This window comes from Equus przewalskii, unplaced genomic scaffold, assembly GCF_037783145.1.
Source record: "Equus przewalskii isolate Varuska unplaced genomic scaffold, EquPr2 ChrUn-10, whole genome shotgun sequence".
NCBI lineage: Eukaryota > Metazoa > Chordata > Mammalia > Perissodactyla > Equidae > Equus > Equus przewalskii.
The window spans coordinates 2,673,366-2,693,923 of NW_027228747.1; the positions used below are offsets into that span (position 1 = coordinate 2,673,366).

Genomic DNA, 20,558 nt, shown 5'->3' on the forward strand with positions numbered 1-20,558 from the left:
AACCAACATGTGGACTTCTGGAGGATAGTACATTTTGGTATAGGGCACAATAATGAGTTCAGCATTGAACTGTACAGACTGAGGTAACTAGGGGACATTCAAATAGAGATGTAGTCTGTTCAACATAGTCTGTAAATCAAGAGAGAGGCCAAGGATAGGAGTCTCCTGTATATTTACAAGAACTAATGAGAACAAAGTTTAACCCACAGGAAGAGTAAGTTGAACATGTCTCTGATATCCCAATGTAATAACCTTGAAAACAAGGTAAAAATAGACTAATGATTCTTCCTAATAAACTCATGCTAGCTCCTAGTGATCACTGCTTCTCACTCAAGAGCTCACTTTCTTGCTCTCTTTTGAAAAATCAAAATTAAATCTGCCTATCTTCTCTCCATTCATCATAATTTCTAGAAGATCAACATTCATTTCATAGCAAGTTCTCTCAGTATCCAGATATGGAATTTATAGATAAAAAGGGACATGCAGGTAGGTGCTTATGATGTTTTCCCACCACAAATCGAATTTAAGTTTCTCATAAATGTATACTCTACCCCTCAGGATACAAGTATAAGGAAGCATATTTATCAAGCACCTAGGAAGTCAAAGTGGGGATTACAAAAAAGGTAGAAAGTGTGGGCCCTGAACACAAAGAACCTATGATAGCCAAAGGGAAATTTCCATAAAATTTCCAAGATATGGAGTTTATGTAAACTTGGTAAGACATTACAGATGAGTACGTGAGGAGGTTGGGAAGTAAACATGGCCCTAGAGAAACAGAGGTGGAGATATAGGTGGATCTATCTTTGGTTAGGAATGAATCAGACCATCCTACAGAGGATGGCTCCTCCCTGGATGTACTTGCTATAAAAGGGCTATTATCCCAGACTTCAGCACCCAGCAAGCTCCTTCAGGCTACATTCTACTTGCTCTTCTGGTAAAAGAAGTAAGTAAGAGGGAATACATCTAACTTTGCCTACTTGATGTTAAGCAAGGAGGAAATCTGGATGTACGTGTATGCTAAGGCAAAAAGTTCAGATGTTTGGGGTTCTTTATTTTTAGTGGTACTGTTACTAAAAGTTTATTCAATATAGAAGGAAAATGAGGGCATAAATTTGCTTTCTATGAGGCTACTCAATACTCTATATTTCTAGGTTTTCTGTTTATTCATTCATTCAACAAATATATACTAACTACCTTCTATTTGCCAAGTGCTGTTCTTGGCTGATTATGCAGCAGTGAACATCATAAACCCCCTACACTTAGGAGCTTACTTAGTAGGGAGAGACATTCAGTAAACAATAAAGAGCAAGAATTTCAAATAGTGATGAGAACAATGAAGAAAACAATACAGTGATGTAGTAACGTAAGGGGAGGAGAGTACTTTAGATTGAATGGCCAGGAAAGATCTCTCCTGGGGAATTATCCTTTTGAGCTGAGATCTTAATGACCAAAGAAACCAGTCAAGGCAAAGGGCAAGGTTCTAAAGCAGGATAAACTTGTTTCAAAGAACAAAAAAAAAGCTAGTGTGCCTAGAGCATCTTTAATAAGAGGAACAGTGGTATATGGTGATATCAGAGAACTAGACAGGGGTAGACCACGCAAAAAGGGGCATAGGAGCATTGTACATTATTTTATGTACATGAGAAGTCATTGGAGGGTATTAAGTAAGAGGAGTAAGATAATCTAACGTATGTTTTTAAAAGATCGTTCTGTGGTGCCATGTGAAAAATAGGATGAGAAAGGCAAGAGGGAGAGCAGAGAGATGGACTGCAGTTTTGATGAGAGATGATGAGAGTAATAGACGCAGTGAGAAGAAACTCTTTGCTCAAGCCAAAATCTAGAAGCTATCCATGACTCTTGTCTCCCCCTTACACCACAGATTCATCACCACATCCAGTCAACTCTGCCTATCAGACATGCCAAATCCATCTGTCTCCTTCTCCACCAGTACCATCCTAGTCTAGGCTATCCTTTACTCCTCCTCTGACTATTATATTATATAAAAATAACACAACTTATTTATTCACTTTTCTATTGATAGATATTTGAGCTGTTTCCATTTGGGGAGATATTATAGATAATGGGGCTATGAACATTTTTGTACATGATTTAGGGTTACATATGTGTATATATTGCTATTGGGAATATTCCTAGGAGTAAATTGATGGGTCTTAGACACTACCAAACAATTTTCTAAAGTACTTCTGCTAGTTTATACTCCTTCTAGCAGTATATGAAAGATCCAGTTTCTCCATATCCTTACAAATATTTGGTATTGTGAAGTTTCTTTTTCCTTTTTGTCTTTGTAGTCATTTTGGTGGGTGTACTGTGGTCTCAAACTGTAATTTTAATTTACATTTCCCTGATGATTAATAAGGTTGAGAACTTTTGGTATGTTTATTAGCCATTTGGATATCATTAAGTAAAGTTCCTCTGGTCTCTACCCATTTTTCTATTGGGTTGTCAATATTTTTGTATTGATTTACAGGAGTTATTTTTATTTTTTATTTTTATTGAGGTTATGATAGTTTACAAGACTGTGAAATTTCAGTTGTACATTATTATTTGAAGGAATTGTCTTTATATTCAGGATAGAGCCCTTTATTGGTTAAATGAGTTACATATATCCTCCCACTCTTTGGCTTTTCCTTCTTTTCTTTAACAGCATCTTTGAATGAACAGACATTCCTACTTTTAATGCAGTCTAATTTATCAATCTTTTTCTTTATGATTAATACTTTTTGAGTTCTATATAAGAAGTATTTATCTACGCTAACATCTTGAAGATATTCTCCTATGTTATCTTCTTTTATCTTTTACGTAGAAAATCCACCTGAGAACTAATTTGTTTTTCCAGATGGGAATTCAATTAATCCACACTATTTGTTCAAAAGACTATCCTTTCCCTATTGACCTGCACCACCTTCATCATAAATCAAATCTCCATAGTTACTTGGTCTAATTTTGGACTATACTTTTCCTTGATCCATCTATTTAGCCTTTCACCAATGCCATGCTGTCTTCCCTTATAATATACTTTGACATCTGATATATCCTCTAACTTCGCCTTCTTCAAGGTTTTCTTGACTAATCTTGGCCCTCCACATTTTCATATAAATTTTAGAAATCACCTTATCAATCTTTATGTTTTAAAAACTTCAGGGATTCTGAATGGGATATTATTGCATCTATAAATGAATTTGGCGAGATTTGACATCTTAACAATATTGAGACATTTAACCCAGGAACAATGCATAATCTTCCATTTATTTAAATCTTTTAAAATTAATCTCAATAACATTTATAACTTTCTGAGTATGGATCTTTCATATCTTTCACTACATTTATTCCTAGGAATTTCCCGATTTTTTTTTTCTACTTTTGTAAATAGCATCATTTCTTGTTTCATTTTCTAAGTGTTTATTGATTTTGTGTAGAAATACAATTGATTTTTGCACATTTATCTTATATCCAGAAGGAGTGTTAATTTTATTTATTCTAATAGTTTAGCTTTACACATTTTTGGATTTCCCACATACAAAAATCATATCATTCTATAACGACAATTTTGTTACTTCTTTTCTAACTATTCTGTTTTTTAATTCTTTTGCTTGTTGTTCTGGCTAGGACCTTCAGTACAATGTTGAATAGGATGATAGCAGATGTATTAGTCTCATTCTCAAACTCAGAGATGAAAGTTTTCAACAATTCACCATTAAGTATGATGCTGCTATAACATCTTCATAGATATAATTGATAGCTTTTATTTATAAATCAAAACTAATGTTGGATTTTATCAAATGGGTTTTTTGCATCTATTTAGAGGTTCATATAATTTCTCCCCATTAGTCTATTGGAGTAGTTAATTGATCAGTTCTCAAATGTTAAACCAAACTTGAATTTTTGGACTAAAACTTACTTAGGAATGATGTATATTCTCTTTATACAATACTGGATTCAGTTTACTATTATTTTTATTCAGATTTTTGCATCTATATTTATGAAATCATCCTGAAAAATTTGTTTCTTATAATATCCTTGTCAAATTATAGGTACTGAGGTTATGCTGGATTCATAAAATGAGTGTTTCCCCTTTTTTGTTTCTCTGAAACAATCTGTGTGATGTTAGGGCTATTTCTTTCTTACACATTAAATAAAATTCGCCATTAAAGCCATCTGAACTGCAGTCCCCCACCCCCCACTGGAAATGTATTCATTTAAGATTCAATTTCTTTAATAAATATAGGACTATTTAGGTTTTCTATATCTTGTTGGTTCAGTTTCTCTGGCTGCTTTTAAGATTTCCCCATTGCCTTAAGTGTTCAGTAATTTTATTATTATTATGTGTCTAGATATGGTTTTATTTTTTATATCCTGTTTGGAGTTTATAATACTTTTTGAATCTGTGGTTTGATAACTTTCATCAGTTTTAGAAAATCACAGTTATTTAATCCCCAGATAGTGTACTTCCCTTCAAGTCTGAATGTAGGCCTCAAAAAATTGTCACAGTCTTGATAACATTCTGATACTTTCATATACATACACAAACACACAGGCCAGCTTTTTACTTGTTCTCAAAGGAGGTTACTCTGAAATAACCTAATAAGCCATTGCACAAAATGATCTTTTAAAAGCTGAATCATATTAGATCACTCCCCTACAAAATAATCATCCAGTGACTTCCCATAACACCTAGAATAAAATGCACAAATGTTACCCTATTTAAAAGATCATCGTTATCTGACCCATGAATATTTCTGACTTTAACTTATATCACTTCTGATTCACTCACAATGTTCTGAAGTTGGTATTTTTTCTATATTGCTAATCCCATGTTGGGATCATTGCATTGTCCCCTTTGCCTAAAATTCTTCAACTAATCAACAAGGTTAGTTCCTTCTTATTTTTCCATTTTAAGCTCAAATGTCCCCTTTACCATAAAACTTTCTCCAATCAATCTAAAAGTACTCCCCAAAACTCTATATAGCACCACTCTTAAAATAGCATGTATATCACTTCTCAATATTTAATTGTTTCATTCATTTATTTGTTTATTGTCTTTGTATGAGTAGTTACCTCATCTACCTTTTCACTACTATTCCCCAGAGCATAAAATAGTGCCTAATCCTGTAGTAGGTGTTCAACAGTTGTTAAATAAATGAAGGTGCATATCAATGAGTGTAGAGCTCAAGTGAAAGGTCATGCCTAGAGGTATCAATTTGGAAGTTACCAGATAGATGGTATCTGAAGTCAAGGGATCCAATGGGATTAACTAGAAAAAGTGAGTAGATATATAAAAAAAAAAAGCTCAAGAACACGGCCGTGGGAATTTCCAAACTTTTGAGATTGAGCAGAAGATGAGAGGTCAGCAAAGAATACTGAGAAAGAGCAACCAACAGGTAAGAGGAATACCAGGAGAATGTGGTGTCATGAGATCCAAGAAACAAAAAGATTCCATGAAGGAGGGAATAGCTAACTCTATTTTATACCACAAGAGGTTGAGTAAGATGATGATGAAGAACTGACCACTGTATCCAGCAACTTAGAGATCATAGATGATTTAAGAGAAATCAATTTCAATAGAGTTTTGGAGACAGAAAATTGAGAAAACTGAGTGAAAAAGAAAATGGGTGGTAAACATTTTAAGAGAGAAAGAACAGAAAACTCTTTGAAGAATCTTCGCTGCCAAACAAAGCAGTTAATTAGGACAGTAGTATGGAGGGGGACATCTCGGTGGAGGAGAGAGTGTTGGCTCAAGGGGAGGTTTTTAAAGATGGGATATACTCCAGTATGTTTTTGTTGCGATCAAAATAAGTTACTAGAGAAGGCAATAGTGCAGAGGTAGTGAAAAGTGACCAATTTCATGGATATTTTGAAAGCACACTCAATAAAACATGTTGATGGATGAGATACGGTATGTGAGAAAAAGAAGAAACAAGACCAATTCTCAGGTTTGTCGCTTGAGCAACCAGGGAGATAGGGATAACTAGAAAGGAGGAGTGTAGGGTAAAGTAGTTGGAAATCAAGACTTCTGTTTTGAACATATTAGTTTTAAGATCTCTGTTAGGCCAAGTAGAAATATTGGATCAGCACTTAGACTCATCTCAAGCTTGGGAGAGAGTCTGTAGCTGAACATTTAAACCCAGAAGTTATCAACCTATACTTAGAATTTAAAGTTTTAGAGTTAGATGAGGTACCCCAAAGAAGCATAAATAGAGAAAAGAAGCTAAGGAGCGAATCTCAGGGCACATCAACATTAGGGGCCGGAAGAGGAGACCAAGAGAAAGTAGGCAGTGAGGCTGGAGGAGAAATAGGAGAGTGTGAGGTCTCTGAGGGAGGATGGAGCCAGCTTCATCACATGCTGCTGACATGTCAAGCAATACGTGAAACGAAAATGAATAGTTGGATTTGGCAAGATAAAAGACATTTTTTTATCTTTTTTTTTTTAAAGATTGGCACCTGAGCTAACAACTGTTGTCAATCTTTTCTGCTTTTCCTCCCCAAATCCCCCCAGTACCTAGACGTATATTTTAGTTGTGGGTCCTTCTAGTTGTGGTACGTGGGACGCCACCTCAGCGTGGCCTGATGAGTGGTGCCATGTCCGCGCACAGGATCCAAACCAGTGAAACCCTGGGCCGCCAAAGCAGAGCGCGTGAACTTATCCACTCAGCCACAGGGCTGGCCCCACATTTTTTTATCTTAATAAGGGCTGTAGTGGATTCTCACAGAGAAAGATAATTTGAGTAAAAGAAAATAGGAAGTGCAGAAAGAAGGTATAGACATACCTTTTGAGGGTTTTGCTATAAAAAATGATAAATCAGATGGTCCCTAAAGGGAGATGTCGGATGGGGGAAGGCAATGTTAGATAAGAGACATTTCAGCATGAATATGTGCCAAATGGAATAATCCAGTAGAAAAAGAGAAATTGATGATGCAGGAGAGAAAGTGGACAATTGCAAAAGCAAAGCATTTGAGTAGGCAAGAAAGAGCAGAGTCCAGTGTCGAAATAGAGGAGAGAAGCACAGACAGTTCATCCACCATAACAGCAGTGAAGGTCAAGGTATATGGATTCAAACACAGTAGATTGGGAGATGAGATATTGGGAAAATGAGGAAATTCTTTTCCAATGGCATCTAAGTTCTCATTGAAGTAAAAATCAAGGACATCTTCTGAAACAAAGGAAAGGAAGAAGCTATTTGAGCTTTTGCCAGTGAGTACAAGAGACAGTAGGGCAAACGACAGACAGCGTATGAAAGAAGCAATGATGGAGATTAACCACAACGCCTAACCCAGGTGAAAAGGGCAATGACTACATAAAGCAGTAAATAGACAGTGAGTCAAAGAACTATTGGAGTCAGGGTGTAAGAGGAGGTCAGAGTGAAAATCTTCAGATAGAAATTTTGAAGATGGTACAATTACAGATAAATCCAAGGTCTGCAATATCACCATAAATAACAGTGGATGAAAAAAATCTTAAATCTTAGGTGTGTTTTTTGTAAAAAGTATATAACTGTATTTTTAATTCAATCTTTACAATCTGTCTTTTAACCAGCAATCTGATCCATTTTACATGTATTATAATTAATGATAAAATTATATGTACTTTTATTTTATACTTTCTGTTTACCCTGCCTTTTCCATGCTTCTTATTTTCTTCTTTCCTGGGGAAAAGAATTGTTGGGGGGAGAAAAATAGATAAACTGAGTAAATGCTCATTGAGTGTCTCAGTAATTTGGCAAATTGGCTTTCAGAAAATTGTCTCTCAATAAACAGATGATTTAGCAAATTAGCTTTTGGAGAATTGATTTTCAGCAAGTTAGTATGAGTAAGTTTTCCTGCGTCTGACCAGTGAGACTTTCTAAAATCCTGCTATGAGCAATGGCCAGATAAGCAAGAGGGATAGTCTTATCTAGAGCACACAGAGGTCTATGAGACTATCTAAATCCTACTATGAATGGGGTCAAAGCCAAGGAATTGGCAATTTTAGTAATTCAGTCAAACTAGGTGTTGATTTTCACTATGTAGATGGTAGACAAAAGTTTTCCCTGGATATCTCCCATTTTTAAAGCTGGACTACTAGGAGAAGATGTAGGTTTAAAAATGTAGAAATTGGGGCCAGCCCTGTGGCCTAGTGATAAAGTTCAGCGCACTCCGCTTTGGCGGCCAAGGGTTCAATTCCTGGGCACAAACGTACAAGGCTCACTGGCAGTCATGCTCTAGTGGCAACCTACATATGAAGTAGAGAAAGACTGGCACAGATGTCAGCTCAGGGACAATCTTCCTCAAGCAAAAAGAGTGAGACTGGCAACAGATGTTAGCCCAGGGTGAATCTTCCTCAGCAAAAAAAAAAGAAGAAAAATGGGAATTCATTATAATAACTGTTATGACATAGAAAAAGAAAGGAAACACAACAAGTACACTTTTATTTCTTCTTTGTAGTCTCACCTAGATTTCAGAAAGATGTCTACCATTCTGGAAAACATCATTTCCATCATCGACCTATTCCACCAATATTCAACAAGAGATAAAGAGACTGAAACGCTGAGCAAAAAAGAGCTGAAGGAACTTCTGGAAATAGAGTTTCAGTCAATCCTGAAGGTAAAAGATATTTGCCAGGACTAAAGGGCATAGCATTTCTGTTCTGCATCAATAAGCTGACAAACGATTATTGTGAATTATTTTGGGAATTATTTTTTTTGGAATAACAAAACACTTGATCTTATTTGAAAACAGATATAATTTGTTTTTCCCTCTTCATACCTTTATATCTACTATAAATATACAGACGTATTTTTTCTTCACAGAGGGTGAGTATGTGAGTGTGCATGCACACAGCCTTTGTGAAGAGAAAATAAAACATATAAAGATAAAAACATGAATGCCAATTAGCTAGCTTTTCATAATATTCTTGCTAATGTCAAGAATGTTAAGAGGGGATATTTAAAAGATAATTCAATTATGGACTTTATAAAATATTGATATTTGAAGTATGAAACAGAGGGATGTGCCCCATGAAAACTTTTCTGGTCACCATATGTGTTTAATATTTATTTTCTTACTACAGTACCTATAGTTTCGTGCTGAGTCAGGAGAAGCTAAACAATATTAAAGCAAAAGACACAAGATTTGGATCCATTTTATGCAAGAAAAATTCACATTCCCTAAACAATTGTTGAAATATTTAATTGATGATGTGAGTCATGCTAATGTACTCTCCCTCTCTGTCTTCCCTTGGTACAGAATCCACATGACCCAGACACTGCTGATGTCTTCATGCATATCCTTGATATAGATCGCAACAAGAAAATAGACTTCACAGAGTTTTTCCTTATGGTATTCAAGTTAGCTCAAGCATACTATGAGTCAACCAGGAGACACAATTTCCAAGAGTCAAGGCAAAAGCAAAAGAAGGATGGACACCATAATAAACATGAAGAAGATGATACAGAAGAAGAGGAAAGAAAAAGAACATCCAGTCATTCAAGAAGTGATGGAAAGAGAAAGAAGGCACAATCCAACAGCTCAAGAGGAAGAGGGGAACATACACATGTCTCTACTTCAGGAAGACAAGGACAAGAAGGTGAAAGATCTACTTCTAGACACCAAAAGGAACATGGGAAAACACATCATGAGTCAAGTGGGAAAAAGAAAAGAAGGTCAAGTTCCACAGAAGAACATGAAAGAAGGCACGAGGCAACTCTTGGCTCAGAGAGGAGAAATGAAGGAAGAGAAGACAAACATGGTTATGAAAATGAAAGACGAGAGAGTGCAGAATGGAAACTGGGCAGCGAAGGCTTACAACATGCATGCGGAGAAAACATATGGAAAAACACAAATATTCAAGTGGAAGAAAACGAAGAAAAGAGAAATTCAGGGTTACAGATAAGAGAAAGAAATGCATCAACAGAGAGATACAGAGAAGAAAACAGGAAGGACTCAAATGACGAACATGAACAAACAGCCTACGACTCTAGAACAAACCGAAACAAAGCTTCCACTACTACAGAGCATAGAGAAAATGGACGAGAGTCAGAGGATTCAGAGCGACCCTCCGCCTCCGGTTCAGGACACCACCACGGATCCGCCTTCGGCCACGCAGGAGACAGCGCGAGACACTCGGCCTCCCAGCGAGGGCGCAGTGCCCGCCACGGCCAGTCTGAGTCCGCCCACGGACGCTCAGACTCTGGGGCCGCCGGAAGACACGGGTCCAGTCACGGACAGTCTCCCGACAGCTCTGGCCGCTCAGGGCCTCATCACGCAGAGGCGTCCTCTCGAGGACACACCGACTCGGCCCGTGGGCAGTCACGGTCGAGCACCAGAGGAAGGCAGGAATCCCGGCCCGAGCACTCAGCGGACAGCTCCCGACACTCAGGCGCGGCACACGGACGACCATCCTCCGGGTCCAGGCCCGCCGGACAGCGCGCATCCAGTGCCAGCCAGGCCAGCGACAGCGAAGGACACTCAGAAGCTTCAGGTACACAATCCCGGTCCACCCACGGGAGGTCTGCGTCCGGCTCAAGGAACCAGCATGGCTCTACCCACGGCCAGTCAGGAGATAGCGCGAGGCACTCAGGGTCCCACCAAGGGCAGGCAGCCAGCCACAGGCACTCCGACTCCGCCCACGGACACTCAGGGTCCAGCACCAGAGAAACACAGGGCCGCCGCCACGAGCAGTCGGCCGACAGCTCCCGACACTCCGGGACCGCACACGGACAGGCCTCGTCCGGAGCCGCTGGCAGCAGGCGCCGGGGATCCAGTCCTAGTCAGGGCAGTGAGAGCGAGGGACACTCAGAGGATTCAGAGCGACCCTCCGCCTCCGGTTCAGGACACCACCACGGATCCGCCTTCGGCCACGCAGGAGACAGCGCGAGACACTCGGCCTCCCAGCGAGGGCGCAGTGCCCGCCACGGCCAGTCTGAGTCCGCCCACGGACGCTCAGACTCTGGGGCCGCCGGAAGACACGGGTCCAGTCACGGACAGTCTCCCGACAGCTCTGGCCGCTCAGGGCCTCATCACGCAGAGGCGTCCTCTCGAGGACACACCGACTCGGCCCGTGGGCAGTCACGGTCGAGCACCAGAGGAAGGCAGGAATCCCGGCCCGAGCACTCAGCGGACAGCTCCCGACACTCAGGCGCGGCACACGGACGACCATCCTCCGGGTCCAGGCCCGCCGGACAGCGCGCATCCAGTGCCAGCCAGGCCAGCGACAGCGAAGGACACTCAGAAGCTTCAGGTACACAATCCCGGTCCACCCACGGGAGGTCTGCGTCCGGCTCAAGGAACCAGCATGGCTCTACCCACGGCCAGTCAGGAGATAGCGCGAGGCACTCAGGGTCCCACCAAGGGCAGGCAGCCAGCCACAGGCACTCCGACTCCGCCCACGGACACTCAGGGTCCAGCACCAGAGAAACACAGGGCCGCCGCCACGAGCAGTCGGCCGACAGCTCCCGACACTCCGGGACCGCACACGGACAGGCCTCGTCCGGAGCCGCTGGCAGCAGGCGCCGGGGATCCAGTCCTAGTCAGGGCAGTGAGAGCGAGGGACACTCAGAGGATTCAGAGCGACCCTCCGCCTCCGGTTCAGGACACCACCACGGATCCGCCTTCGGCCACGCAGGAGACAGCGCGAGACACTCGGCCTCCCAGCGAGGGCGCAGTGCCCGCCACGGCCAGTCTGAGTCCGCCCACGGACGCTCAGACTCTGGGGCCGCCGGAAGACACGGGTCCAGTCACGGACAGTCTCCCGACAGCTCTGGCCGCTCAGGGTCTCATCACGCAGAGGCGTCCTCTCGAGGACACACCGACTCGGCCCGTGGGCAGTCACGGTCGAGCACCAGAGGAAGGCAGGAATCCCGGCCCGAGCACTCAGCGGACAGCTCCCGACACTCAGGCGCGGCACACGGACGACCATCCTCCGGGTCCAGGCCCGCCGGACAGCGCGCATCCAGTGCCAGCCAGGCCAGCGACAGCGAAGGACACTCAGAAGCTTCAGGTACACAATCCCGGTCCACCCACGGGAGGTCTGCGTCCGGCTCAAGGAACCAGCATGGCTCTACCCACGGCCAGTCAGGAGATAGCGCGAGGCACTCAGGGTCCCACCAAGGGCAGGCAGCCAGCCACAGGCACTCCGACTCCGCCCACGGACACTCAGGGTCCAGCACCAGAGAAACACAGGGCCGCCGCCACGAGCAGTCGGCCGACAGCTCCCGACACTCCGGGACCGCACACGGACAGGCCTCGTCCGGAGCCGCTGGCAGCAGGCGCCGGGGATCCAGTCCTAGTCAGGGCAGTGAGAGCGAGGGACACTCAGAGGATTCAGAGCGACCCTCCGCCTCCGGTTCAGGACACCACCACGGATCCGCCTTCGGCCACGCAGGAGACAGCGCGAGACACTCGGCCTCCCAGCGAGGGCGCAGTGCCCGCCACGGCCAGTCTGAGTCCGCCCACGGACGCTCAGACTCTGGGGCCGCCGGAAGACACGGGTCCAGTCACGGACAGTCTCCCGACAGCTCTGGCCGCTCAGGGTCTCATCACGCAGAGGCGTCCTCTCGAGGACACACCGACTCGGCCCGTGGGCAGTCACGGTCGAGCACCAGAGGAAGGCAGGAATCCCGGCCCGAGCACTCAGCGGACAGCTCCCGACACTCAGGCGCGGCACACGGACGACCATCCTCCGGGTCCAGGCCCGCCGGACAGCGCGCATCCAGTGCCAGCCAGGCCAGCGACAGCGAAGGACACTCAGAAGCTTCAGGTACACAATCCCGGTCCACCCACGGGAGGTCTGCGTCCGGCTCAAGGAACCAGCATGGCTCTACCCACGGCCAGTCAGGAGATAGCGCGAGGCACTCAGGGTCCCACCAAGGGCAGGCAGCCAGCCACAGGCACTCCGACTCCGCCCACGGACACTCAGGGTCCAGCACCAGAGAAACACAGGGCCGCCGCCACGAGCAGTCGGCCGACAGCTCCCGACACTCCGGGACCGCACACGGACAGGCCTCGTCCGGAGCCGCTGGCAGCAGGCGCCGGGGATCCAGTCCTAGTCAGGGCAGTGAGAGCGAGGGACACTCAGAGGATTCAGAGCGACCCTCCGCCTCCGGTTCAGGACACCACCACGGATCCGCCTTCGGCCACGCAGGAGACAGCGCGAGACACTCGGCCTCCCAGCGAGGGCGCAGTGCCCGCCACGGCCAGTCTGAGTCCGCCCACGGACGCTCAGACTCTGGGGCCGCCGGAAGACACGGGTCCAGTCACGGACAGTCTCCCGACAGCTCTGGCCGCTCAGGGCCTCATCACGCAGAGGCGTCCTCTCGAGGACACACCGACTCGGCCCGTGGGCAGTCACGGTCGAGCACCAGAGGAAGGCAGGAATCCCGGCCCGAGCACTCAGCGGACAGCTCCCGACACTCAGGCGCGGCACACGGACGACCATCCTCCGGGTCCAGGCCCGCCGGACAGCGCGCATCCAGTGCCAGCCAGGCCAGCGACAGCGAAGGACACTCAGAAGCTTCAGGTACACAATCCCGGTCCACCCACGGGAGGTCTGCGTCCGGCTCAAGGAACCAGCATGGCTCTACCCACGGCCAGTCAGGAGATAGCGCGAGGCACTCAGGGTCCCACCAAGGGCAGGCAGCCAGCCACAGGCACTCCGACTCCGCCCACGGACACTCAGGGTCCAGCACCAGAGAAACACAGGGCCGCCGCCACGAGCAGTCGGCCGACAGCTCCCGACACTCCGGGACCGCACACGGACAGGCCTCGTCCGGAGCCGCTGGCAGCAGGCGCCGGGGATCCAGTCCTAGTCAGGGCAGTGAGAGCGAGGGACACTCAGAGGATTCAGAGCGACCCTCCGCCTCCGGTTCAGGACACCACCACGGATCCGCCTTCGGCCACGCAGGAGACAGCGCGAGACACTCGGCCTCCCAGCGAGGGCGCAGTGCCCGCCACGGCCAGTCTGAGTCCGCCCACGGACGCTCAGACTCTGGGGCCGCCGGAAGACACGGGTCCAGTCACGGACAGTCTCCCGACAGCTCTGGCCGCTCAGGGCCTCATCACGCAGAGGCGTCCTCTCGAGGACACACCGACTCGGCCCGTGGGCAGTCACGGTCGAGCACCAGAGGAAGGCAGGAATCCCGGCCCGAGCACTCAGCGGACAGCTCCCGACACTCAGGCGCGGCACACGGACGACCATCCTCCGGGTCCAGGCCCGCCGGACAGCGCGCATCCAGTGCCAGCCAGGCCAGCGACAGCGAAGGACACTCAGAAGCTTCAGGTACACAATCCCGGTCCACCCACGGGAGGTCTGCGTCCGGCTCAAGGAACCAGCATGGCTCTACCCACGGCCAGTCAGGAGATAGCGCGAGGCACTCAGGGTCCCACCAAGGGCAGGCAGCCAGCCACAGGCACTCCGACTCCGCCCACGGACACTCAGGGTCCAGCACCAGAGAAACACAGGGCCGCCGCCACGAGCAGTCGGCCGACAGCTCCCGACACTCCGGGACCGCACACGGACAGGCCTCGTCCGGAGCCGCTGGCAGCAGGCGCCGGGGATCCAGTCCTAGTCAGGGCAGTGAGAGCGAGGGACACTCAGAGGATTCAGAGCGACCCTCCGCCTCCGGTTCAGGACACCACCACGGATCCGCCTTCGGCCACGCAGGAGACAGCGCGAGACACTCGGCCTCCCAGCGAGGGCGCAGTGCCCGCCACGGCCAGTCTGAGTCCGCCCACGGACGCTCAGACTCTGGGGCCGCCGGAAGACACGGGTCCAGTCACGGACAGTCTCCCGACAGCTCTGGCCGCTCAGGGCCTCATCACGCAGAGGCGTCCTCTCGAGGACACACCGACTCGGCCCGTGGGCAGTCACGGTCGAGCACCAGAGGAAGGCAGGAATCCCGGCCCGAGCACTCAGCGGACAGCTCCCGACACTCAGGCGCGGCACACGGACGACCATCCTCCGGGTCCAGGCCCGCCGGACAGCGCGCATCCAGTGCCAGCCAGGCCAGCGACAGCGAAGGACACTCAGAAGCTTCAGGTACACAATCCCGGTCCACCCACGGGAGGTCTGCGTCCGGCTCAAGGAACCAGCATGGCTCTACCCACGGCCAGTCAGGAGATAGCGCGAGGCACTCAGGGTCCCACCAAGGGCAGGCAGCCAGCCACAGGCACTCCGACTCCGCCCACGGACACTCAGGGTCCAGCACCAGAGAAACACAGGGCCGCCGCCACGAGCAGTCGGCCGACAGCTCCCGACACTCCGGGACCGCACACGGACAGGCCTCGTCCGGAGCCGCTGGCAGCAGGCGCCGGGGATCCAGTCCTAGTCAGGGCAGTGAGAGCGAGGGACACTCAGAGGATTCAGAGCGACCCTCCGCCTCCGGTTCAGGACACCACCACGGATCCGCCTTCGGCCACGCAGGAGACAGCGCGAGACACTCGGCCTCCCAGCGAGGGCGCAGTGCCCGCCACGGCCAGTCTGAGTCCGCCCACGGACGCTCAGACTCTGGGGCCGCCGGAAGACACGGGTCCAGTCACGGACAGTCTCCCGACAGCTCTGGCCGCTCAGGGCCTCATCACGCAGAGGCGTCCTCTCGAGGACACACCGACTCGGCCCGTGGGCAGTCACGGTCGAGCACCAGAGGAAGGCAGGAATCCCGGCCCGAGCACTCAGCGGACAGCTCCCGACACTCAGGCGCGGCACACGGACGACCATCCTCCGGGTCCAGGCCCGCCGGACAGCGCGCATCCAGTGCCAGCCAGGCCAGCGACAGCGAAGGACACTCAGAAGCTTCAGGTACACAATCCCGGTCCACCCACGGGAGGTCTGCGTCCGGCTCAAGGAACCAGCATGGCTCTACCCACGGCCAGTCAGGAGATAGCGCGAGGCACTCAGGGTCCCACCAAGGGCAGGCAGCCAGCCACAGGCACTCCGACTCCGCCCACGGACACTCAGGGTCCAGCACCAGAGAAACACAGGGCCGCCGCCACGAGCAGTCGGCCGACAGCTCCCGACACTCCGGGACCGCACACGGACAGGCCTCGTCCGGAGCCGCTGGCAGCAGGCGCCGGGGATCCAGTCCTAGTCAGGGCAGTGAGAGCGAGGGACACTCAGAGGATTCAGAGCGACCCTCCGCCTCCGGTTCAGGACACCACCACGGATCCGCCTTCGGCCACGCAGGAGACAGCGCGAGACACTCGGCCTCCCAGCGAGGGCGCAGTGCCCGCCACGGCCAGTCTGAGTCCGCCCACGGACGCTCAGACTCTGGGGCCGCCGGAAGACACGGGTCCAGTCACGGACAGTCTCCCGACAGCTCTGGCCGCTCAGGGCCTCATCACGCAGAGGCGTCCTCTCGAGGACACACCGACTCGGCCCGTGGGCAGTCACGGTCGAGCACCAGAGGAAGGCAGGAATCCCGGCCCGAGCACTCAGCGGACAGCTCCCGACACTCAGGCGCGGCACACGGACGACCATCCTCCGGGTCCAGGCCCGCCGGACAGCGCGCATCCAGTGCCAGCCAGGCCAGCGACAGCGAAGGACACTCAGAAGCTTCAGGTACACAATCCCGGTCCACCCACGGGAGGTCTGCGTCCGGCTCAAGGAACCAGCATGGCTCTACCCACGGCCAGTCAGGAGATAGCGCGAGGCACTCAGGGTCCCACCAAGGGCAGGCAGCCAGCCACAGGCACTCCGACTCCGCCCACGGACACTCAGGGTCCAGCACCAGAGAAACACAGGGCCGCCGCCACGAGCAGTCGGCCGACAGCTCCCGACACTCCGGGACCGCACACGGACAGGCCTCGTCCGGAGCCGCTGGCAGCAGGCGCCGGGGATCCAGTCCTAGTCAGGGCAGTGAGAGCGAGGGACACTCAGAGGATTCAGAGCGACCCTCCGCCTCCGGTTCAGGACACCACCACGGATCCGCCTTCGGCCACGCAGGAGACAGCGCGAGACACTCGGCCTCCCAGCGAGGGCGCAGTGCCCGCCACGGCCAGTCTGAGTCCGCCCACGGACGCTCAGACTCTGGGGCCGCCGGAAGACACGGGTCCAGTCACGGACAGTCTCCCGACAGCTCTGGCCGCTCAGGGCCTCATCACGCAGAGGCGTCCTCTCGAGGACACACCGACTCGGCCCGTGGGCAGTCACGGTCGAGCACCAGAGGAAGGCAGGAATCCCGGCCCGAGCACTCAGCGGACAGCTCCCGACACTCAGGCGCGGCACACGGACGACCATCCTCCGGGTCCAGGCCCGCCGGACAGCGCGCATCCAGTGCCAGCCAGGCCAGCGACAGCGAAGGACACTCAGAAGCTTCAGGTACACAATCCCGGTCCACCCACGGGAGGTCTGCGTCCGGCTCAAGGAACCAGCATGGCTCTACCCACGGCCAGTCAGGAGATAGCGCGAGGCACTCAGGGTCCCACCAAGGGCAGGCAGCCAGCCACAGGCACTCCGACTCCGCCCACGGACACTCAGGGTCCAGCACCAGAGAAACACAGGGCCGCCGCCACGAGCAGTCGGCCGACAGCTCCCGACACTCCGGGACCGCACACGGACAGGCCTCGTCCGGAGCCGCTGGCAGCAGGCGCCGGGGATCCAGTCCTAGTCAGGGCAGTGAGAGCGAGGGACACTCAGAGGATTCAGAGCGACCCTCCGCCTCCGGTTCAGGACACCACCACGGATCCGCCTTCGGCCACGCAGGAGACAGCGCGAGACACTCGGCCTCCCAGCGAGGGCGCAGTGCCCGCCACGGCCAGTCTGAGTCCGCCCACGGACGCTCAGACTCTGGGGCCGCCGGAAGACACGGGTCCAGTCACGGACAGTCTCCCGACAGCTCTGGCCGCTCAGGGCCTCATCACGCAGAGGCGTCCTCTCGAGGACACACCGACTCGGCCCGTGGGCAGTCACGGTCGAGCACCAGAGGAAGGCAGGAATCCCGGCCCGAGCACTCAGCGGACAGCTCCCGACACTCAGGCACTGCTCATGGACCGACCTCCTCCACATCCAGTAGCAGCAGAAATCAGAGATCCAATTTTAGTGAAGCCGGTGATAGTGTGAGTCATTCTGGCTCTTCCCGAAGACGGTCTGCCTCATCACATGGCCTCTCAGAATCCCATTCTAGACTAGGGAGCACAGTTCATCCTGAGCATTCAGCATATAGCTCTGGATACACGGGTTCTTCTCAAGAGCCAACATCCTCTCATAATCAGTCTGACTCTGTCGTGCAACACTCCAGGTCTTCCAGAAGACCAAAGCTGGATTCTACAGTCAGTCAGTTAGGCGACACCAGTTCACAATCTCAATCGGGTCGTGGTCACACATCATCCTTTTATGAGACAACCAGGTCTAATACAACAGAATGGCAAGGATCAGTAGATGTTCCCTCCCATCCTGCTTCTCAGGTTTCAGGGTATAATTCAGGATTACAATCACATGACAGTCGTCACCATTTTGGCAATAATAATTCTCATTCTGTCATTAATGAAAAGCAAAGGCATGGTTCAGGTCAAGGTTGGAGGCATGGCAGCTATGGAAGTGCAGATTATGACTATGGTGAGTCAGGGTTTGGGCAGTCTCAGGATGGAAGTAGCAGCCGTGATTACAGGCATGCGGGATCCCGGGGCAGATCTGAACCTGGAGAATTTATCAGATACAATATAACAGGCAGTTATATACATCCAGGTACATATGGCCATTCAAGTGATACGTCAAAACAGTTGGGGTTTTGTCAGTCTCAAAAGTACTATTATTATGAGTGAGAAACTAATAGAACAGTAATTAACGCAAAGATTAGAAGAATGAACCAAGAACACAACTTTAAATCCACAAAGTTTTCATCATACTTTCAGGGAGGTTATCTTTTCTTATCATGTTGTTTTAAATATGTTTCCCTATTTCTTTACTTTGGCGATGGTTTCTTTTCATTCTTTAGTAACGTTTGAACTTTATAGTTAGGAAATGGTAAGTGGAAGAGATCAATGTCATGGAGAGTTCAATTTAGAAAACTATGAGTATTTTGGGAGATTGGGGTTCAAGTAAAGATTTCTGTTTTTTTGAGAGGTTAAATTTTAGAATCTTTCCAGATTGGTGCATTAATTTTTACCAAAAATATCAAAGGAGTCAAAAATATAAAATCACTGTTCTGGAGACCAAAGCTGCTATATTAATATCACGGCTTAGTACACCTGCCTCTATTATTCTTCTACTGGAACTCTGTATTCTTCTGCATTCATCAAAAATCACCTTGGGCATATGGAATTCAAAAAAGTGAACTGCATGAAAATTGAAAATAAACAATTGATCATATATCATAGTTTGTCTCTTCTATGCTTATTTCTCATACACTCCAAAAGACTGTCTTACTCATGGCCAGAATTACATCTTTTTCCTCTATCACTGGAAAGCTATAAGACCAAATGGCAGTCATACACCATGCAAAAGTAATGAGTCCAAAGAAGAAAGAATTTAATCCAATTCTGTATTTTTCTCTAACATAATCATTGTTCCACATAGTCACCTTCAGATTAAAAAAAAAAAGCTTAGGTCAATGATGAACAGCACCATAATTATTATCAAAATATCAACCCAAGTGGTTATTAGCCAAGTCAAACCAAGATCAGGAAACAAGAATGAACTACTGACCACAGGTCCTTCTTCCAGAGACACTAGGAGATGTTCTCCAATGGAGGCTAATGAAAGCAGAAAAACTGTGCTGAACTATCTTGACAAAGGAAAAACAATAAAGAAAATTGCCCTCCTGCCCTAGAAAGAAAACACATATACTTTAAGATTCAGGCAAGTGGATGAAGAGATTTTTAAAAAATCGTAAATATGTGAACAAGTTTCCACCATTAGAAGGAATATCCCTGTGTATAAATCATTCCCAAGTTTACTTCGTCCATAATGTCAGACAGGAAGAGATCTTAGAGAATATCTAGGCAAGTGTTCACGCTTTGCAGATGAGTCTATCGCACAAATAATCCATACCAAAATAGCAATTAGATTTCAAGTCTTCTAACTCTGAATTTAGTGGTTTTATAAAAGCACTTATAAAAGCTGTCTTTCTTTCACTTTTACTTGAATAAATCAAGCTAATGTGAAATTAATTGTTAAATTTTAATGTGAAATTAAAAGTTTAAATGATCCCCAATGTGGACAGGGGTTGAATGAAAAGCTACAAACAAGCACTTTTCTAATTAGCCTCAAACAATAATATGTCTATGTTTGTACTCCACATGCCACTTGAAGGGGGCGCTACCCACCTACCGGTTTCCAGTCTGGCTTCCCTGCTTGAAATGCTGTCCCCAGTGCTGCACAAAGCTGCAAAATCCCGAAGGTGTCAAGCCTGCAGGCTTCATTAAGTTGTCACCATCATAAATATGGAGAGAATGCCTCTACTCATTGCTGTGACACAATTTGCCACCTTGCCTCCAGTCTCACAACCAGCTAATTCAGATGCTGCCTGAGGCCCTTCTCTAGAGGAGTCAGGCCTAACTAACAGGCTCAAGAGTTAAAAATTATAATGAAGGAAACAGTGCAGACCTGGTCTAACTGAGGTGGAGGTGTTGAT

The 20,558-nt window shown here is 48.8% G+C and overlaps 1 protein-coding gene and 1 long non-coding RNA gene across 3 annotated transcripts in view; one reads left to right on the forward strand and one right to left on the reverse strand.

Moving 5' to 3' along the window:
* LOC139081422 (uncharacterized) overlaps window positions 1–20,558 on the reverse strand; it is a 178,831-nt gene that overhangs the window by 110,393 nt on the left and 47,880 nt on the right. The window lies entirely within an intron of this gene.
* On the forward strand, window positions 893–19,301 carry LOC103547913 (mucin-2-like). Its single transcript, XM_008515408.2, has 3 exons — window positions 893–943; window positions 8,440–8,598; window positions 9,241–19,301. The coding sequence occupies exon 3, from the start codon at window positions 9,896–9,898 to the stop codon at window positions 18,044–18,046; it is 8,151 nt and encodes a 2,716-aa protein (XP_008513630.2). The 5' UTR covers window positions 893–943; window positions 8,440–8,598; window positions 9,241–9,895; the 3' UTR covers window positions 18,047–19,301.

Coding starts and splice junctions, on each gene's coding strand:
- LOC103547913 (XM_008515408.2), top strand. CDS start 9,896: ATGCATCAACAGAGAGATACAGAGAAGAAAACAGGAAGGACTCAAATG.